Here is a 21,139-nt window from a genome sequence, read left to right as displayed (position 1 = left end):
TGGTTCTTTTTCCTTTATAAATGTACAGCTACGTTCTGTAGAAAAAAACTTATCGCCTTGATGTTTTTTTTTTGTCAATCATCTCATTATTGGTACCATTCAGCATGAACTTTACGATCTTCATAATGGAAGTCGATTTCCTTTGTTGTAAAGTCTTATTAAAACAATACAGTTCTATGGCGAAAGCGGTGTCTTGAACTTTAATTACACTAATAGTGGCGAGAGTCTCCTTGTAGTCTTGAAGATACCATTTTCGAGATTGTTTATTGTTTTGTTGTGTGGTCTTAAAAGAACTGTTTTGTGAAAAAATACTCAATTTTCGTGCATATTTCTTATTTAGAGTATTTTACAACCACGTGCATGAGTCGCAGATGTGCCTAGGTTATTTCCATTCACAAAGCCTATCCATTCAAATCAACCAAAAATTTCACGTGCAACTCATCTACGTCTTGCTTACCTTTGCGATTATGTTATTAGGCAACTCTTTCCATTTTCTTCTTTCTTACACATACGCAGTCTTTAAAAATAAACTAATACATAAAATTATTTACAGTAACTCCACCAGCCCAAAGAGTGCAGTTTATACTTGGTGAGGATGTCGATGATGGTGCTCTGGAATCTCATCCACTTTTTTCTGAAATGGAGGAACTGGTCAAAGATGGTGATGAGCTGGAATGGAAAGAAACAGCACGTTGGATCAAATTCGAAGAAGATGTGGAAGAAGGGGGAAATAGGTGGTCAAAACCACATGTTGCAACGCTGTCTCTTCACTCACTTTTTGAGTTGAGAAGTCTAATTCTAAATGGATCCGTTATTCTTGATATGGAGGCTGGATCTTTGGAGCAAGTCGCGGAAAATGTATTAGACAATATGGTAGCCGATGGCTGCCTTGGATACGACTGCAGAGAGAAAGTAAAAGAAGCTTTGCTGAGGAGGCACCGACATCAGCATGAAAGGAGAAACCATAATAACATGTCAAAACTGCCCCTAATTCGATCCTTAGCTGATATTGGCAAGAACCATTCATCGTGTAAAAGTAAGTTATTTCTCCATTCCATTAAATAAATACATAATTTTTACTGGTATATAACTTCTCTCCGTATCTGAATTTATTAATATATTCACATTCTTTAACAATAACATTTTCTTTCAAAATGTTTTTATTTAGGGGGACTTTTTGATATAACTCAAGCCTAACCATCATCTAATGTTTTACCAGAATTGATGTCGTGGTATACAATCAGATTTCCAGGACGGTGGCTCGAGGAGTTGTCGAGGGTCCTCGTCATCTCCCAACACTGCTCTGCTCCAGGCTTCTGATGCCAGAGGCTCTTACCTAGCTGTTCCAGGTCAGAGCGTGAGATACGGCACACGTGCGCAAATCCACAACTCACGCCCCTTGACGAACACGCTCACGCACTAAATCAAGGCTAATGTTTTATGTTGTACACAATTGTGTCATCCCTAGTTATAAATAACCACACGTCCTTTATATTAGACATGTTCAAACAAGCGTTGTAATCATTCCAGTGGATGACGGCGGTACGACAAGTGGACATTCCCACAAAGGAGAGTTCAGTCGTTTACTAGGCATCCCTAACGCGGGTAAACCGCTTGTTTCATCTTCATAAGTGTTGTCTTTTCGATTTCCCAATTCCGTAATTTTTGTTTTTACTTTCCTGGTCTTTATCATAATTACTTAATGCAAATCAACGTATAAAATATGGCTAAATGCTACTGTTCACGTTGCGTTATTTTATAGAAAAGCTTTCGCTCACGCTTCTTTTCGAAATTTTGAAATTAGGAAAGTAGATTTACTGTTATATTAAATTATTATTTTTAAGAATTAATTGTCACAGTAGGAATTAAAAACTTTTACAAGTCTTTATATTTAGCACAATTATCAACTTATTATTTTATTTTCAATATTCCGAGCACTATTTAAGACCAGTGTTAAAACGTTTTACATTTCTGTTACGCTTTTCGATAGTGTATGTATCTATTATTGCATTACAAATAAATAAACAAATTTTAGGTGGCGGTGAGGAAGGCATGGTTAAAAGTCCCAGCAGCATATCAATGCAAAGAAATCACAGCACAGGTGACTTGCCAAATGGAGATGTGAATCACAAGTCCAATACAAACTTCATGAGAAAAATACCACCAGGTGCCGAAGCCTCTAACATTCTTGTCGGTGAAGTTGATTTCCTCGAGAAAACGTTATCAGCATTCGTAAGGTTAAAAACCGCAATAATAATGGGGGATTTAACTGAAGTCCCCGTACCAACACGATTTATGTTCGTGTTGCTCGGACCACCAAACAGTAATTCTAGTTTTCACGAAATCGGCAGAGCAATGGCAACATTAATGTCCGATGAAATATTTCACGAAGTTGCATACCGCGCTAAAAAGAGAGATCATTTACTAGCAGGCATTGATGAATTTTTGGATGCTGTTACTGTATTGCCTCCAGGAGAGTGGGATCCAGCAATTCGTATAGAACCGCCAGCTGCTATTCCATCTCAAGATCCTCGTAAACGACCCAATGATAATAATCCTAAGGAGGAACCAGATGAGGAAGAACAAGAGCAAAAACAAAGAGAAGAGTCGGGACTATCCAGAACTGGAGTTCTATTTGGAGGTTTAATGAATGATCTTAAGAGAAAGATACCCTGGTATTGGTCTGACTTCAAGGACGCATTAGCTATACAATGCGTCGCTTCATGGATTTTCCTTTACTTTGCGTGTTTATCACCTATAATAACTTTTGGTGGACTCTTAGGAGAAGCCACTGGGAAAAATATGGCAGCAATGGAATCATTAATATCCGGATTTGTATGTGGAATGGGATATGGATTCTTTTCAGGGCAACCATTAACGATATTGGGATCGACAGGTCCAGTGTTGGTATTTGAGACTATAGTATTTGAATTCTGCAAACAAATAGGTTGGGATTATATGGCCTTTAGATTCTGTATTGGGACTTGGATCACAATTATTTTGATTATATTAGTAGCAATCGATGCAAGCGCTTTGGTTTGCTACATTACTAGATTCACTGAGGAGAATTTTGCTACTTTGATAGCGTTCATATTCATTTACAAGGTTGGTATTATACGTTATCTATGCATATAAAATGTTAATGTTATTCTGTATACACAAAGTATACGTATGTATTTTTAATGTCGCAGGCTGTAGAAAATGTAATTTCAATTGGAAAGAACTACCCTCTAAAGACACGCCCCGACGAGGTTCTCAATTACGAGTGCTACTGTTTGCCAAGCAATTACTCGAGAGTGCCCGAGCAATTTAACTGGACAGCTGTTGACAAAGAGTCATGTCAGGTAATTTTTAAAATTTTCCTGAAAAAGATAAAAAGTCGCAGTCACATTTTCCAAGTTAACAATCTTTGGTGGATAAAATAAAAATACAGATAGATTATTGTTTGTATTTCAGATATATAATGGAACTTTAGCAGGTGGAGGATGTGATACAAAAGTTTATGTGCCCGATGTATTTTTGATGTCCATTATATTGTTCTTGGGTACTTTTATTATATCTGTAATTTTGAAGGACTTTAAGAACTCTCTTTTCTTCCCATCTAAGGTAATGCAATTCATTGTATAGTGTAATGTGATAAACAAAAAATTTATCTAAAGTGTTTTGACACCCCATTGAAAATTTTCAGGTCCGCCAAATAATAAGCGACTTCTCTGTAATCATAGCAATTTTGTTAATGTCGTTTCTGGATTTTAAAGTTGGAGTCAAAACTCCTAAACTCGAAGTACCCGCGGAATTCAAGCCAACTTTACCATCTAGGAACTGGATTATAACACCATTCAAAGGAAACCCTATTTGGTCGGCTCTTGCAGCAATATTGCCAGCTTTATTGGGAACTATTCTAATATTCATGGATCAGCAAATCACCGCCGTTATTGTGAATCGAAAAGAAAATAAGCTGAAAAAAGGATGTGGATATCACTTAGACTTGTTTGTGCTAGCGATTTTGATACAGATTTGCTCAATAATGGGATTGCCTTGGTTCGTAGCAGCGACAGTGTTAAGCATCAATCACGTAAATTCTTTGAAAGTGGAGTCAGAATGCGCAGCTCCTGGAGAAAAACCGCAATTCCTGGGAGTCAGAGAGCAAAGAGTGACCCATATTTTAATCTTCTTAACTATAGGGTGCTCTGTCGTATTAACGCCTGTTTTAAAAAGAATACCAATGCCTGTGCTATTTGGTGTCTTTCTCTATATGGGCGTAGCTTCATTAAAAGGACTTCAGTTCTTTGACAGAATCTTAATCATGTTTATGCCTCAGAAGTACCAACCAGACCACATGTTCCTAAGACAGGTAATACTAATGCAAAAATATCTTGAGCATTCTTCATTGTTGTCGATTAAATTATTTCAACGTATTGTGATTGTTTTCTTTCAAGGTACCAATACGTCGAGTACATCTCTTTACGACGATTCAACTGACATGTCTAGTGTGCCTATGGGTGATAAAGTCTTTCTCTCTAACTTCAATCCTATTCCCTTTGATGTTGGTCGTTATGATTGGCATTAGGAAGTCATTGGACCTGTTTTTCACAAGACGAGAGCTGAAGATTCTAGATGACGTTATGCCAGAAATGACAAAGAGGAACCAGGACGAATTGCATGAACTAGGAAATGCAGAGGTGGGATGGCATGCAAAGATGTTTCGCCTGTGCCGTCGGAATTGATCTCATTTCAACAGATCATTTTATTTCCCATTCTGCTAATGCAATCTCTTTATTTTTGTCCTTGCAACCGCTGTTCTGAAATAAACTTAGTTTTTGTTAATACACTCGTATTTTATTTTCATCATCATTTTTACTTTCCTTGCCACTATATCACAAAATTTTTAACCTATGACTTCATATGTCAAAAGTAAGTAGATTCAAGCATTTTTAAGTTCTATTCTGCATCCACGCAACTTATACAGCTTTGCATCAAATTTCTACTTCGATAAATAAAAATATCACCGTATTTTATAGGATACCTACAAAAGCAACCCGCCAGCTTACCAGGAAAATCTCCAAATACCTTTAATAAATGGGAATATTATGAACATACCTTTAGCATCGATAAACATATCTGAAGAGATGAATAAAACTGGAATATGGAAGCAAGTGAACAATAGCAATAAATCAAAAAATACAAAGGCAAAGGCGGGCAAAAAGAGGTAAGTACCATTAGTTACACGACGACAATGTAGATTGTATTATGAAAGGAATACTTTTCAAGGTCCAACGCACTGAGATTATCCAGAAATTTGGACTCGAAAAGCGGCCAAAATAATGGCTGATCATTAAAGCACCAAATTAACTACCTAACTGTAAAATAACATGATTTTCTTTCTATATGACAGTAACAAACATAAGAAACTATCCAAAACCGCACAATCAGAAATGGAACGACGTCTCTCAACTATGGCGGAGGTAGAAGAGGATGATCCTAGCGTAAAGGTGTGCATTAGTGACACCAAATTCTGAGCATGAATCCGTGTCACGGCATGGCATGCACCGTACAGCATGTAGGTCCCTTTACTTTTAGCACTCTTGTAGATACTTCCTGATTTACGTTTCTGTGTATACTCCTAAGATTATCTAGTAATTTATAGAGCGTGTGACGATCATACACAACACAATATATACAAACATCTAGGGTTGGATCCGATTCGGTAACACGCTTCAGATGTCAAAAATCGGAGTGATACTCGGTCAGGAGAGTGCCTTTTATTTTAAAAATGTTGGTGTTCTTGGGACGGTCGAACCTAGACACAAAAATTATCTAGCAGAATTAATTCAAATGATTGAAATTTGTAACTTTTTACAAGACGATTGTTTTTTAAAGTAAATAAATAAGGGTCAGGGCGCCCTCAAAACAGACGCTTGTAGAAGCACTGCAGTAACGCGTTTGTGGCGCGGCAGCTGCTGCGTCACTACTAGTTTTCATACTATATTTAGAAGCGCAACTGAAGCGCTACGGTCCCGCTACGGTCGCGCCACCCGCGCACCACTTTTGCAGACTAGATAATGTATGAAAATTATTAGTGGCGTGGCTGTCGAAGAAAAAACAATCGAAGTACCTTATGAGTCTATACAACGGCTTTGGTTGCTGAAAAAGATATATAGTAAAATTGAGGATACACACTGATTACTATACAGTGTAAAAACACAAATCACGATAGCAAAAAAAAACACAAACTTATCTCTAAATTTTACAAGAAAACCGCTGTATTCAATAGCAGTGATTCTTTTTATATCAACTGAACTAAATAGAACACGTCTATACAATGTTTATACATATTTATGTAATGTCTATACAAAATTTTTCATATGGCTTTAATTTCGTTTGTGAAAAAATAAATTCTGACGTAAAGTCAACGTTGCCGCTCGACCCAAGCAAAATGAAAAATAAAAAAATTGAATTCGAGCGCAGGTAGTATCGACTCTTCAGAACTGCTATCACGAAAACTAAGAAACAGAACTCACGAAGCGGTTTTGACCCGCGCCCGCTTTATTTCAACACTCACGATACCGCAGGTTTGTGCGGTCACGTAGCCGCCGCGGTTACGGAACGGCCGGCAAACTTGGCGGGAGAGGATCGCAAGGCGCGCGGTTATTTACGATCGATTGAGATCGTCAGTTAAGTCTCAGACGTCGCCATGGACTCATCTTTTATTACTTCATCGAAGAATTAAAAGAAGAAGGCCTAAAAGATTCTGGGTGCATCCTCTGATTCAGGAAAGAAATCGTTATGGATTATTCGTAGTTTTTATTAATGAGTTAAAAAAAACATTTCATTTTCTACTTCTAATGCATTTATATGGCCGGGTCCTTCCTTTACTTTCGCTAAGGCTAGGCCACAAGTATGTGGAACTGCGCGTACTGTTGGCACGCGTCCCCGCCCTCTAGCCCTTCTGAGTCGTTTTCAGATAATCTCCAAAAAAGTGTCCCTTTCAATAACTTTTATGTTATTACATGAATGCTAAGCATTATTTATTTAATATGATTGCTTGCTTACTTAGTCTGTGTTACACATAAAAAGACTATTTTACTACGTCACAGTAATAAATAAAAATTAAAAAAGTGGGCAATTTCTCATTCATGAGAGCCGGTTCCACGTCGTCCTAATTTTAAGAAAAGAAGAAAAAATTAAACACGCTTGGAAATCGCAATATTACCCATCGAGGATAAACTCTAATAACTTACACGTCAAATACATACCGTAACTTTCCAATTTATTATAAACAAACATGTTTTCTCGGGAATACAAAATGTGTTTCAATTTTTCTTATCATTAGTGTCAATTCAACTAAAAGCCTCCTAATAACAAAATTTCATACCGCATCACCTTCACCCTTCGCACACGTGAGAAGGGGCTCCTGTTGGATTGGAGTGTACACAGTGAAGTAACCTGTGCATCTCCGTTCTAGCATAAAATCGACTTAAATACCAATTTCAGCGCTAATGACTAAATCGTTCTCATTCATATAAAGCTAAATAAATAATAAGTAATAGTTTTGTAAAGTTTATTGTACATCAATTAGACAAAGGGAACTTTAAAATCCATGCACTTTTATAACGATCCAGCATATTTTACATACATGACAATTAAAAATGTATCCAAATATCATTATTGTCGTTCTCATTCTTGTTTACTTTTAATTTAAATATGTACTTTAAGCCAAACATTTACTTGAAATATAACAATTACATGGTGGTAGTGGTAGTGATGGCGATGATGACGGTGGCGGTGATGACGGTGATGATTGTAGTGATGATGACGATGATTGTGATGATGATGTGAATGGTAATGATGCTGATGATAATGGTGATCATGATGATGATGTTGATGGTGGTGATGATGATATATTGATGTACAACAAAGTTTATATGACATTAACGAAATACTTATTTAGATTTATTTATTCATTACGTATAGATAGATAGATGGTCTGACATGGATGAGAAGGATTTTGATACAAGAAGTTATATTAAAATATTTGTTACATGTTAAATGTTCTTTTGTGAACGATGTGTGTTGTAATAATAATTTCTCATTACTGTGCCGTCTTTTTCATTTATGTTTATGAGAAAATCATTCGTGTTACTGCAATCTCATTCGTGTGACCTAAAATATCGTTTTTAGTTGTATTTAACTTAAATATTTCTGTGATTTTATAATTATTGACATTGTTTGAACTTATTTGTACGTTTAAGATCTTAAAACCAAAAGAAAAACGGGTTTTTCAAAAATCACTCAAAAAGTGACATTGAAATTCGGAAAGTGAAATTCACCCTTCTACGGTATTTATTGTTCTTAAGCCGCACCACAGTCGCGCCACTGCAGAGTTTGTAGAAGCACCTAATTTGAAGGTGTCCTTAAGGTTTGTTAAATGTGGATAGATGTTATAAAGACGTTTGTGGTTACCGTGATAGTGAATGTGGAGTGTTATTTTAGTATTATATTACCTATTTTAGAAATCCTTTAAATGGAATAGAAAGTAGGTGAACTCAATATTTCAAGACGTTAATTAAACTAGTAAATAACCGTTGGCCTTTTGTTTCACAAGAATGCAATAATGTGACTTCAGACCAGAATGTAATGAAATTTAAAAAAATCAAGCACTGCAATTTAAACAATAGAGCGTCGGATGCCTTTGACCCCACCTTTCGAAGTGCGGAGAAGACAAGGGAAAGTTAAAAATCTAATTATGCTGTCAGTCCGTTCGCCCGACAACACCTCTCTCATATTCCGTTGCGACTATTAATAAAATCAATTCTATATAAAGTTGTCATTACTTGTGAAAGTTCTTTTTACAAATTAATAAATAAAACACTTTTGGCCAAATTACTTTCTATAAAAAATACTTAATAGAAATTTAAAAAATATGTATTTAAAAACAATGTAGGAGTGTAAATGCCAGTACAGTTGCCCCAGATGGATAAAAATTTTTGTAAATAGATATGTTGACCTTTGCGTACTACCTTTAGATGTTCGATGAAACCTTTTACAACTTTTTTATCCATCAAAAGTTCCGTAAATTTACGCCTGCCCTACTTGCAGTTCTAATACGAATTTCTTTCCCTCTTTCCAAAAAAAAACAAGACAAATTTATATATTTATATAACAAAGTCCACGGGAGGAACAAGTCGTGCGCTTGCTGATAAGCAACACGCCTATCCATAACAGGTGCACTGCCACATAGAGTTTTAAATCGAAAAGATCTTAGGGGCACTGCCACTGCGTCTGTCACCCTGAGACATAAGTTGACAAGTGCCATGTGCCTGTAATTTCCCTAGCGAAAAAAATTCCATATATTTTGTACTAAGGTAGTAACAATAATCTTTGTACATTACACATAGGTTTTTATGGTTGTGCAGAGACTGGCATTTTAATGTGACGCAGAGTTTTTTTAAATATTTTAATGTCTGTACATTTCCATTTAGAGTTATTTATACTGGCACTGTTTTAATTTGCATTTGACTTAAGTTTCAATACTGTATAAAACATTAGGTGACGTGAGCTTTAAGCGTCCTAAATATTTTTTAATTATGTATTCCTTTTCTACAGTTCTACTCATATGTCCACTAGCACTAAACTTAAGTATGTCTTAAACCAATGCTTGCAATCATTGACTTACAATTATATGGACGTCGGGTCCGCGCTAAAAAGTGTCCGCACTTGTAAGGCGCTAAAATCGTATACAGAGCGCGAAACTCCGCTTTAGTCTTCATTTGTTCTACTGACAGCGCGATACTGCGATGACATTACAATTTAAATTTCGAATAGGTTGACTTGGGACATTTTTTTCGTGGTTTTTGTATTAGACCCGTCGTCCATTTATTTGTAAGTCAATGCTTGCAATGCAAAAGACATCCTTCACGTCTTGCGTTAAGAGTTATCAATTTAATAATAATAACGCACACACTCAACTTAGCCACGCAGTAGGGAAACCCTGTGTCGCGGGTGCCATGGACACACACATAGACAACCACAAATTACACCCAAACTCACGAGAGAAATAAATGTAGGCCATACAAATATTTCTCCCGGCCCGGGAATCGAACCCGGGACCTCTGCGTGGCAGTCTGGCATTATTTAAGGAACGGTTTAAGACGGATTTAAGTTTAATGTAAGTTGACATTAGTACACCATGCAGAATGTTACAAAAAATAAACTTCCGAATAACTAGATACTTAACTTTTTGATAAAAATTCAACAGCGCCCGCTATTAAAAAAAACCCATGTCCGCTTTTTACAAGAGAAGGGAAAAAACCTTCCAAAAAAGTCTATTAGGTTTTTAAAAACTGAAGTTTTTGAAATTTACTAATAGATATCGCTCACGACGGACATGGTGGACATGTTTTAACAAGTGATGCACTGTTTTTTTTCTGTAAATTGCAACCTGAAAAAGTGGATTACGAAAAATGGTGGACATGTGAAATTTTAATAGTAAGACGGTGTCATGTATCTTATATAGAATAACTACGAGCGAATTTAAAACATACAATCTTATATTACATAGTAACACACTGTGTGGTTTATAACTGTAAAAAAAAAAACACTTTTTGTACATAGGTATTTCTCTCAACACCCTTGCATGATCTGTGTTGTGTTCTTTAAATAATCCGCTTTTAAAATTTTAATATGCAAATTCCTGTGGAATACTTCTTTTTCTGTGTCAATTTCAGTTGCGAGTGTATTATTCACCTTTAATTATTATGTGTATATGAAGTATCATTTGTATCGAATGGTACTCGTAAGTAGAGGTTCGTTTGGTATACGGCAACTGGCATAATACAGTACGAGAACGTGCCTTAAAGCCTCATGTCCTCTGAAAATTTCCAGAGCGACATCATAAGGAGAAAGGAGTCGTGGACTGGTGGTATTAAAAAAACAGAATCAAAGAAAAACTGTATCTCTGCTGAAACTTCGGTCTAAGTCACACTGAATCTTGTAATTCATTCTCTTTTTCTTTAAATTTTCTCTTAGATGGCTTTAAAATCTTATTTACGTGTATCCGTCACTTAGGAATATATATATTTATGTCGCGTTAGAAAATAAACATTGTTATTTTAATTTAATGTAGCAACAAAATGCACAAAGTACTTCAATGTAATTAAGTAGACAGCCAGGGATGTGAACTGTAATTATAGGAATAAAAGTATATGCAACAAGTATCGATTCTGTAGAGCATACTTCTAAACTTCTATACTAATTTGAGAGATCTAAAAATTGTTATAATTTTTGCATCGTACTTGTAGTATGATTGCATATAAGCTAACTAGACTATAATGCCACAAATAAAACCTCTGGCCTTTTTTCTTCTCACGACACGACCACGACTGTAATGAGAAGAAAAAAGGCCCGAGGGTTTTATTTGGAGCATTATAGTCAAGTTAGCCTGCCTGCAATCATACTATTTACGTGCAGTGATGCAAAACATTCTATGTTTCACGGGCAGTATGGGAATTATGAATGTAAGCCTCAGTCTTCGACTTCGAGCTTTCAATAGTTTCGTAATTCTTTATTTATCGCCCTTAATACACAATGTACTATAAAAATAATAAAGAAGGTAAAATGAATGTCAACTTAACAATGCGTCATCTTTAAATAATACGCTTACAGAAGCGCTGCAGGGGTGCGGCAGCCACCAAATTTTCATACAATATCTAGTCTGCAAAAGTGGCGCGCACGAGTCGCGACTGCGACGCGCTGCAGCTCCACTTCTAAACATTATATGGCGCTCCTATAAGCGTCAAATTAGTGCCTAATTTTGCCAAATTAAAAACTTGATGTACGGAATAAGGACCGATCATCTGATGAAAGTGACGACCAGTCCTTATGACGACCTTTGAGAGAGACCTACGTCCAGCTGTAGAACTTTTTCGGCTGAAACAATGATGATGACGATGAAATTCGTGTAATCGAATTTTATGGCTCGTATTTCAATACAACATTAACAACGTCAGATCAAATTCTAAATAATCTTTATTTCATTGGTAAGAAAATTTATACTTGTGATCGTCACATTGATCAAATTCTACTTACTCATTCGTAAGGCAGATTCCTCTGAGGAGAATGTGTAAGAAACTTTGTTTATCATTTATTTTAAACAAGATAGATCAAGACAACCTCCTAAATCTAAAGGGGTCACTACCGTGGATTTTAGTTATCCGAGTACGCAGAAGCTGTATAATTCAAAAAATTCTTTAGTATAAAATTTTCATTTGAATATAGTTAAACCTTGTAAATTGCAAATTTATAAAATCAACTGCAAAGAACACATTGCCTTTTAAATCAATTTGTGACATTGTGAAGACAACTATCAAAAACAACCAGTTAAAAAAATATATCTTATTCCTAATAACATTAAATAAATTTTCAACTGCAATAATATGCCCTTAAGTTGGATACTGAAAATATAATTATAATTAAGACAGTAACAGTAACAATAAAATAATGACGTCACAAGGACATCATTACGCGCTAACACAAAATAATATGGAGTCCCTGAACGCTATAAGTTGGGCCTTTGCAAGGCGACAGTGAATAGGCAAATTTGCAATGTGCAAATTTAGATGTGCATGCTCCATTGTCGACCTAATCGTCACTTTCCATCGGGTGAGTTGGAGGTCAAACGCGGAGTTATTCTACCATAAAAAAAAGATATTTCTGATGTCACATTATAATTTGAATTTGAATCTGTTGAATAAACTGGCAATAATAATTAGCGTCTGTAATCGATGTACATGCGATCAATACAATAACACAGATATTTAGATTTGTGTACAATAGAATCGACACTTGCACTAACTAGAATATATTACTTACTAGAATATAAATATATTAAGTTTATTCTAGTCTGCTTACCATTTGCATTTTTACACTTTTCTTTCATCTCTTTGTTCCGCGCTTACACGGAATGTAATTTTGATTATTTCACTGTAATATTTAGCCTTTCGAGTTGTTTCGGTTTTATTAGGCAGATTTCAGAGCCGTACGGTCCGTGTGGAATTCCAAATGAATATCTATACTTGTTTTCATAATTTCCGTAAATACATTTTTTTACAGTTCGAAATTTTGTTTGAAATTCTTACCTTTATATCAATTTATATTTAATTCTATGAAACACTATTATAGATTTTAATATAATTTTGTTATTGTTAGCAATATTGTTGTTAGACATAATTAAATATTGTCTTCCTCCATTTACTTTAAAACTTTTAATTTGTCAGTCCAAAAGAACTTTAGAATTAGTCAATGATTTAGTTTAATATTATACAAGGTGTTTTTTTTTAATTGCTATACATGAGAGTGACACAATTAATTAATACGAGCATTTTTACTATGAGATCCGTTATGAAAACGTAAAAAGAAACAGTAATTAATATATTGCTTTAATAAAATAAAAAGTATCCTAAGGTCTCTCTTCATCTTTATGCGTGCCGGCTTTACCTCTCGTCGCTTAGCAGACAACGTGGAAAATTGGCTATTTTTACTTTTAAACGTTACTTAAGTCCAAATAGAACGTGAATATCAATAAAATTTTTACAACCAAAGCATATACAATTATGTGTTATCAATAAAAAGAGCTTATTACCAATAATAGATAACAAAATCTTGTATACAACGATATTAATGCAGTATTTTCACTCTCCTTAACATTACTCCAAATTACTTGTCCGATGTTGTTTGCTAAGTGACGCTTTGGTGCACAGGATGTGCTGTGCACCACGCGTAGGGTTTCGCCTCCAAAGAGCCTGCGACACTCGCGGCGCAAGCGAAGTAAACTTACTATTGCTTACCAACGTCATTTACACTTGCACCATTTTAATTAGTCCGTTTTGATCAGTTTTGGTCCGTCCCTTCTAGAGGGTGCCAGGGTATTGATTGCACTAGAATACGCGAAGTATATTAATCTAAGCTTTAACGAAGTAAATACACAAATCAACAACAATCAACAACTCTATTGTATTATATTTTGTTATATATTTTTGACGTGTAACAATCAATTACTATACTACGCTATTCTATTTAAAAGAATAAATTTGGTACTTACAAATTCTGCTTTATTGTTTTTCCATTTTTAATTGGAATTTCAGAGGGAGGTATTATCCGCGCTATGAGTATTACTTGAAGTTTAGATAAATAAATTGTCTGGATGTTCCGATTCTTGGTAATTATGAACCATGTAAAAATTATTTATCGAGGCTGACCATACGTACCAGGATGAACCATTATGTTCCCGCGCGGACCGGAAGCACTACTAAATCAACCTAGTATTACCTATACATTTTAATATTTCCGTGAATATCACTAATTACATGATTTCGATTTTATTTTCCTAATATTTCAGAACAGTTACACGCTCAAGAACCAACCCGTGACCGTGGATCGCGTAACCAATGTAACTATTCCAAAATATCGAGGAAAATAAAAAGGATCATGGGAGGAACCCTGTAATTAACGATAATCAACCTAATATTATTTTACTACATATGTAATACTGCATGAATGTTAAGTAACTACGTAGAATTTAAAAAAATAGTTCAATTATATGCGAGAGTCAAACGAAGTGCCAATAGTATAACACCATTTAGAAATTAGTATTTGTACTTTACATCCTTTGAGACAAGTCTATGTACATTTTGTATTTTGTATGTAAGCCGTATACAGACTCTTTTTAAATCCAGTAGCGGTATTCTTACAAATTAATAAATAATTACACTTACATAGTTAAAGCTGCATGTATAAAATAGTAAACAGATAACGAGAAAATAATATAGTGTTTTTTTAACAAGGACTATGGGGAAATTCGAAACCATAGGAGACACAGGGAAACTGTCTTAGGAAACATTAAATCTTTTACTGTGAAAACAATTTTGACATACCTACCATTTTTTTTTTTGTTTAATTGAAATTAATATGCTGACTAATTTTTCTTAATGCTGATGGACTCAGTTTCTTATAAGGATTAGTTAAATTGCTTCCGAAGAAAGAAAGCGGTATTGCAGATATTTCGTATGAAAAATATTTTATTTTTTACTAACTACTGTCCCGATTTTTTCTTCCGATGCAATAAAATTATCCTTAAAAGAAACTGTGTCAATCAGTATTACAAAAAAAATAGTCATTTATATTTATGAATCCCTCACGTTGGACAAAAAAAATTTACTACGTCAAATTTGGTTTCGCAAAAAAAAAAGACCTAATAGTTCATAAGTGAGTTTCCTTGTATCACCTATGATTTCGTTTTTTTTCTTTTTTATAATTGTTTTCCACTGTACCTCCAGTTTGTGCGATTTTACTGTCCCAGTAAAAAACAGCCTATATAATATCATTAGACGATTTTTTTCATACCTCTAAGATAATATCTTACGTAACTACAAAGCCAAAAAACTGGAGTCCCTAAAATATGTACATGAGTAAAATGGACGACAGTAAATTGTAGTTAACAGTATTTGTCCCGTTTAAAAAATAATATTACGTTTTTTAACATGTAGGCTTAGTTAGTTACTTCATTAGGTAGGTACCTAATGAAATAACTAAGTAAGAATTCAATTATGACAGTTTTGATTTTTAAGTAAATATTTAGAGGCAGTAGCAATGTAGATCTAATGTTATTATTACACATTAAATTATCAAGGTATTATAAAATGTATTATGTAGGTAGGTACTACTTATTATCTACTTATGTATTTAATAATATTAAAATGTGAAGTATAAAATTATTATTGTACCTGGTTTGTTACGAGTGTTTGTAAGACTTTTGGACATATTTGTAGTTTGTCAAATGTATGAATAAATGGGTTTTTATAAATGTGGTAAACATGAATTCGTTTTATTGGAGTTTAGAGAATACCTGCTTACTAGCGACACCTATTATCTAGTAGCAGTAAGTTATTATTATATTTAGAGACATCATACAACACAACGCATAGTAACATCCTTCCTTCATGAGACTTATTACTCGTTACTGGATAGTGATGATATAAGTAGAACGTGTCCCCGGTTGTGTAACCCCGGTAACGTTGTTTCTTACTAGATGGCACTGTACCTCAAAATACAGCGCCATCCCCATGTTGGCTTGGGCTCGGGGCACAACGCGGCGACTGTCCTGGCGCGGTTTCCTCCACTTCAGCAGACTTCGGGATGCTTCGGAAGACTTTTACCTTTAACGTTACGACTGGTCTGAATAGAGACTTAGAGATGACTAGAACGAGCACGATGTTGCGACGCGATGGTACGCCTAAGGATACCGCTGCATATTTGCCGTCAGTGTGCACTTGCATGTATAATAGAGATTAACGAAGTATCCCATGCCATATCGTCCCGCCAATAGGCGCCGGGCCTTATCGAGACCGACTACACGTAGTCGACATTGGCGGCAAACAGTTATCAGTGTATTTATTAATATCGAAATGAAAGCACAAATGTTACTTGCCTTGTCACTGCATTCAGAGCATTTATGATTCCAAATGCTGACTTAGATTTTTATTAAGGCAATAAACATACTCCTGACTAAATATACTCTGAAGTGAAATTTGCGATCTAAAATGTAAACACGGATCATTACAAAAAATTGTTTTTGTAATGATCTGTGTATAAATTTACAAGATTCAAGACTTGTGGAAATATGAAATAAATCCGTTGAGAAAAGATCGCGTTTTGTTTAGCCATGTAACCCTCAAGTACCTAATCGTTACCTTTTCCCGTTACTGAATAAAAAAATTTTTCAGTCATAAAAGAAAATCATACATAGGTACCTATATCCTCTTAACAATGTGAATTGATGATTTTGGTTCTCGGACCATCTTTCACATAGACTGCAGCCGAGACTTGCAGTTGAAATCTAGACAGCATGCATTTGAAATCACACCACGTAAGTAGGTACAGTTGATTAAACATGCACACGTTAATTGCAAACATACAATCCATTAGCTGCCTTAAATAATAGCGAGTTTACATTTTTTAACATTATTTATTTGTAATAAAATAACATGCCAAAACGGGTACACGCATCAGAGCTACTTTCTTCATAGTGGTATATTCAGAATGCCGGCGATCTCGTCACTCTTGACCTGCGTGTCCTTACGGTAAACACCAACACTAATATTAGCAATAAAGCGAAGAGTACACTGACCAATCTAAAGAACATAAGGGTTTATTTTAATAAAATAAATAGCTGTTAGAAATGACCACACACGGTTGCACTTCAGTGTAATTAATGTGTTTCGACTCATCCGTAGAACAAAGACCTAGTATGTGCAAATTGCTGCTTGTTCTCGGGACATTGTACGTTTCGTTCGTTGTTCTTGATTGCGGATAACCAGTCAAGATCGACTGTTGTTCGATTTTATATTTCCGAAACGAAATAATAAATACATAAAAAAATCTGAAAACATCTTTATATAGGCCTTTTGAATTACGAGATTATGTTTCAACCTCTTTTCGCTGTATAATCACATCGCACTTTGTTCTTTGGATAAGTCGGTTTGTTAAGCTGGCTTCCCAATGCGCTATGGGAACAGTGTCAGCGCTGGCTAGCATGTATGGACCAGTAGCGCGGGCTCGTGGGAAGCCTTGATACAGATTTAATGAGGGGCGTTTAAAGGTATGTATCCACAGATCCGCAGCGCACGCATTGGACGGATCGCATTATACTCGGATCGCTATACATTGCTCGGTGGGGCAACTTTTCCGATTTCTACCGACGACGTCATACGATTGCTGCGGACGCGTGACATCTACCCGTATCAAATGACTAAGTATTAAGTGTTTTCTTGATGTACCTTTTTACTAATGGGGCTCACATGCTTAATAACGATCAAAGTCCCTAAATAAATAAAGATTTAAAAAAAAAACCCGAAACGTTCTTTAAAATTATTAAGTAGTCGTGCAAAATATTTCATTTTACATGCAGCGTATTTGACACCTTATCGATGCCTTACTTTCTTAGGGTCGTATTCCAGAACTCTACTCAATACTCAAGTCAGGACTTGAGTATTGAGTAGTGAGCACTGAAAATCATACTCAAGTCCTTGCCATTAGGGTAGAATTTCCAGTGCTTGAAATCATACTCAAGTCTGCTCAAATCCTGACTTGAGCATTGAGCACAGTTCTAGAATACAAACCTTAAACTCGTATGTTAGAAAAAGTGATTATTCAGGTGGTAAAAGTTTCTATTTATTTTAAATTTCTTATCAAGGGGGTTAATTTGGATTAAGAATAGGTAAAAACCAGTGTGTTAATATGAAGGAAATGTGATGTGTAATCAGCGTGCAAAATTTGTATATAGGTACAATCCATTTTTTGCATTCCAGTAACTTGTGCTTTAAGATAAGAGTCTGAGAAAGTAAGGCGACGTTATGCCATTAAATGATACTTACTTTAAAATACCGCATCGTTCCCGACATTCGCTTGTGAATACGTCATGTTCAGGCCGTGTGTCAGCTGATAACTTGTAGCATACAGAAGTAGACATGGTAGGCTTGGGGCTGATGCCCTGTGTAGTCGTGGCCTTTAGAACTGTCTCGTCTTTAGCCTCAACTTTTAGAACTGTCTGATCATATGTTTCATCCTTTAGAATTAGTTTGTTAACGTCATTCTTTAGAACAGGCTCGACATAAAATTCAGCCATTAGAGCTGGGCTTTGAGAAACCTCATCCTTTGGAGTGGATTTGTCATTAATCAAATCAACCATTTTTTTATCTTTATTGGTTAACTAGGGACATACCTACTCCATAGTAGCAGCCTTCCTCGTGTCGTTTGAAAAGAAACTCAAACCCTGGATGGCGTGTGAATGGATGGCATAACAGATTTATGTGATCAACAGACATAATCTATGCGTACAAGATTTAATGCCGTTATTTTGTCATGCTAAGGATACTAGGAATACGGAGACTAGAAGATAATGAAACCGTTACATTTATTTAGTAAGCCCCATCGAATGATGTTTCTGCCTTCTGTTTGATCACGGTGTCCTAAGCCCCTGTGCCAGGTTTGTTTACAATTACTCGCAGCTTAGACTATGGAAACTAAAGGACATGTTACGTTGACATATATAAATCAGACGTTATATGTATATGATGCATTTCGACGTCGAAAACATAAACATATTATTGTCTTTGTTTAACTATTACGTGCCGTCTTAAGCCAAAAGAGATAGCATTACATTGGTCTGTGTCAAACACGGGAATCGAAAATTCGTAACGTCATTTTAAATGCCAACCGTGGCCATTTCAAGTACATGAGGTACATGATACCGTTATCAAAGGGAAGTACATCAAATGTCAAAACAAATGTTTTTCCAAATGTATTATTGAATTATTCACATGTATTATAATTAAATTGGACAAAAATATTGACAGTGAGAATAATTAGGTATTAATAAAAATGCGACGCTGCAGCATTAAAGGATGCGGCTTTAGAAAAACTGCAAATCAATCGAATGTTACATTGCACAGGCATGTGTTATTTTTTTGTCTATAAATCACACAATAGCCCGAATATTTTATGTAATTAGACTTATTTAAGTAGTTTATTTATAAATCTTGCCAAATTTTGCTTTTGTTACTTTAGATTGCCTGTTTGTTTGTATATTTTGATGATTGTTGTTAACGATTATTTTGAGATAGTGTTGATCTTGTAAGCATACAGATTATCGATATTCTGTTATTAAAACAATTCACTATGAGGTTTTTATTGTTTCATTATTATTATTTCAAGTTTTCCTACAAATGAAAAAAGGAAGAAAGAATGGTTGGAAATCATAGGACTGCCGAATATAAACGTTGGATCAAAGACCATCTTCATTTGTTCGCTTCATTTTGAAGAGTCAAATTTTAACAGAACTTTAAATGTAACTAGATTACATGACAATGCTATTCCATCATTAGGTTTATTGGTAAATAATTTTGCAGTCGGGTTTTTATTTTTTAAAATAATTTGGTTTTTGTAAATCTATATACATATTTAAAGGAGTACGGTCCAGAGCAATTCACTGGTAAATGGACGCATAGCAAAAACTGTAAGTACTGGAACATGATAACTTGAGGGTATGTTAATTTTATTTAGTGAAGGAGTACGAAGAACGGATTTTTCAAATTCATCCCCTAAGAGGGCGAAAACGGTTAAAAACGTTTGCATGAAAAATAATATTCCTTGAAATTACAAAGACGAAACTTTGCATAAATATTTTACAATAAAAATAGTAAAAAAATGGCATGACAGTTTTTAAAAAATGCGGCGAAATGGGGTAATAAAGTTTGTAAGGTAACTTTTTAACACGTGGTGCGATTTGGTTCATACTTGAATATTTTTCATTTGTATAAAAATTGTACGCGGACGAAGTCGTGGGTAAAAGCTAGTACATGATAATTGTTGATTTCCGATAATTGATTTTTACAACTACTTCCATTATTTCTGTGTTAAAATTGCTTGATAGATTCATTTGCTTAAGAAAGCCCGGGAATTAACGGGAATACTAGAATCCGCAGAAACCTGAATAGACTTGTACTTGACGGTTAGTTAAAAGACGTTATGTAAATATGTACTAAAATGTAGGTTAAAGGCGTACCTCTTAAAGTAATTTTTATATTTTATTTAGTAAGTACAATTAATACTACGTAATGTCAAATACAAGTAAAGTAGGTATAATTAAGCAAGAATGCGCATGTCGCCAACAAACTGCACAGCAGTTTGGTGACTTTTACTAAATAAGTTACCAGTTGTAATGTTGAAAATAAATTTTTTTTGAAGTTTAAAAATGTGTGTTGACATTTATAATAATACACCACTCGAGATTAAATTATCAGACTTGTGTATGTTTAGGCATACTTTGGTTACAGTAAACTAAAGAAACAAAAATTCAAGCCATACATTTGCATGTCGATGACTTGTCGACTTGACTTATCGATAGATTATGGTACAACACTAAAGAAATCCGCCATTTGTAACTTTCAAATTTTGGTAATATGCACGTTGATTCTGTACTTAGGGCAGCTCCTTTCTTTTATTTTTTTCCATCCTCTAAGACTCGCAGTCATCTTTGTCATTTTTATACTCTTTACTGTGTCATAGAGATTTTGAAAATACAAGG

The 21,139-nt window shown here is 35.0% G+C and overlaps 2 protein-coding genes across 7 annotated transcripts in view; one reads left to right on the top strand and one right to left on the bottom strand.

Annotated features, from left to right (window-relative positions):
• Nucleotides 1-4,742, top strand: part of LOC113231694 (sodium bicarbonate cotransporter 3) — a 111,535-nt gene extending 106,793 nt beyond the window's left edge. For 2 of the 5 annotated variants that reach the window (XM_026466171.1, XM_026466163.1), the window contains 8 exons: nucleotides 554-1,036; nucleotides 1,245-1,349; nucleotides 1,531-1,605; nucleotides 2,036-3,105; nucleotides 3,192-3,344; nucleotides 3,457-3,606; nucleotides 3,689-4,354; nucleotides 4,440-4,742. In XM_026466171.1, coding sequence (XP_026321956.1) covers nucleotides 554-1,036; nucleotides 1,245-1,349; nucleotides 1,531-1,605; nucleotides 2,036-3,105; nucleotides 3,192-3,344; nucleotides 3,457-3,606; nucleotides 3,689-4,354; nucleotides 4,440-4,727 — 2,990 coding nt within the window. In that variant the 3' untranslated portion in view covers nucleotides 4,728-4,742. The remainder of the gene's footprint in view (nucleotides 1-553; nucleotides 1,037-1,244; nucleotides 1,350-1,530; nucleotides 1,606-2,035; nucleotides 3,106-3,191; nucleotides 3,345-3,456; nucleotides 3,607-3,688; nucleotides 4,355-4,439) is intronic. The other 3 variants (XM_026466189.1, XM_026466181.1, XM_026466198.1) reach the window with 3 other exon arrangements.
• Nucleotides 4,743-17,043: 12,301 nt separating this feature from the next.
• On the bottom strand, nucleotides 17,044-18,935 carry LOC113237334. 2 transcript variants are annotated; one of them, XM_026473760.1, is made up of 2 exons: nucleotides 18,429-18,935; nucleotides 17,044-17,129 (listed from the first exon to the last, which is right to left on the bottom strand). In XM_026473760.1, exons 1-2 carry the CDS (start codon nucleotides 18,740-18,742, stop codon nucleotides 17,090-17,092), a joined length of 354 nt encoding a protein of 117 aa, XP_026329545.1. In that variant the 5' UTR covers nucleotides 18,743-18,935; the 3' UTR covers nucleotides 17,044-17,089. The 2 variants fall into 2 exon arrangements, with proteins under 2 accessions (XP_026329545.1, XP_026329537.1); XM_026473752.1 differs by having other exon boundaries at nucleotides 17,076-17,186.
• Between the last annotated feature and the right edge of the window lie 2,204 nt (nucleotides 18,936-21,139).

The sequence above is a fragment of the Hyposmocoma kahamanoa genome, unplaced genomic scaffold (assembly GCF_003589595.1).
Source record: "Hyposmocoma kahamanoa isolate Upper Pololo Valley unplaced genomic scaffold, ASM358959v1 102, whole genome shotgun sequence".
NCBI classification, from domain to species: domain Eukaryota; kingdom Metazoa; phylum Arthropoda; class Insecta; order Lepidoptera; family Cosmopterigidae; genus Hyposmocoma; species Hyposmocoma kahamanoa.
This window is presented reverse-complemented; position numbering and strand designations above follow the sequence as displayed.

What these genes read in the sequence shown, in the direction of transcription:
- LOC113237334 (XM_026473752.1), bottom strand. Translation starts at nt 18,742, where the DNA reads ATGGTTGATTTGATTAATGACAAATCCACTCCAAAGGATGAGGTTTCT. An exon ending in GAACGATGCGGTATTTTAAA is followed by an intron (nt 17,187 to 18,428) that starts GTAAGTATCATT and finishes TATGTTCTTTAG; the next exon opens with ATTGGTCAGTGTACTCTTCG.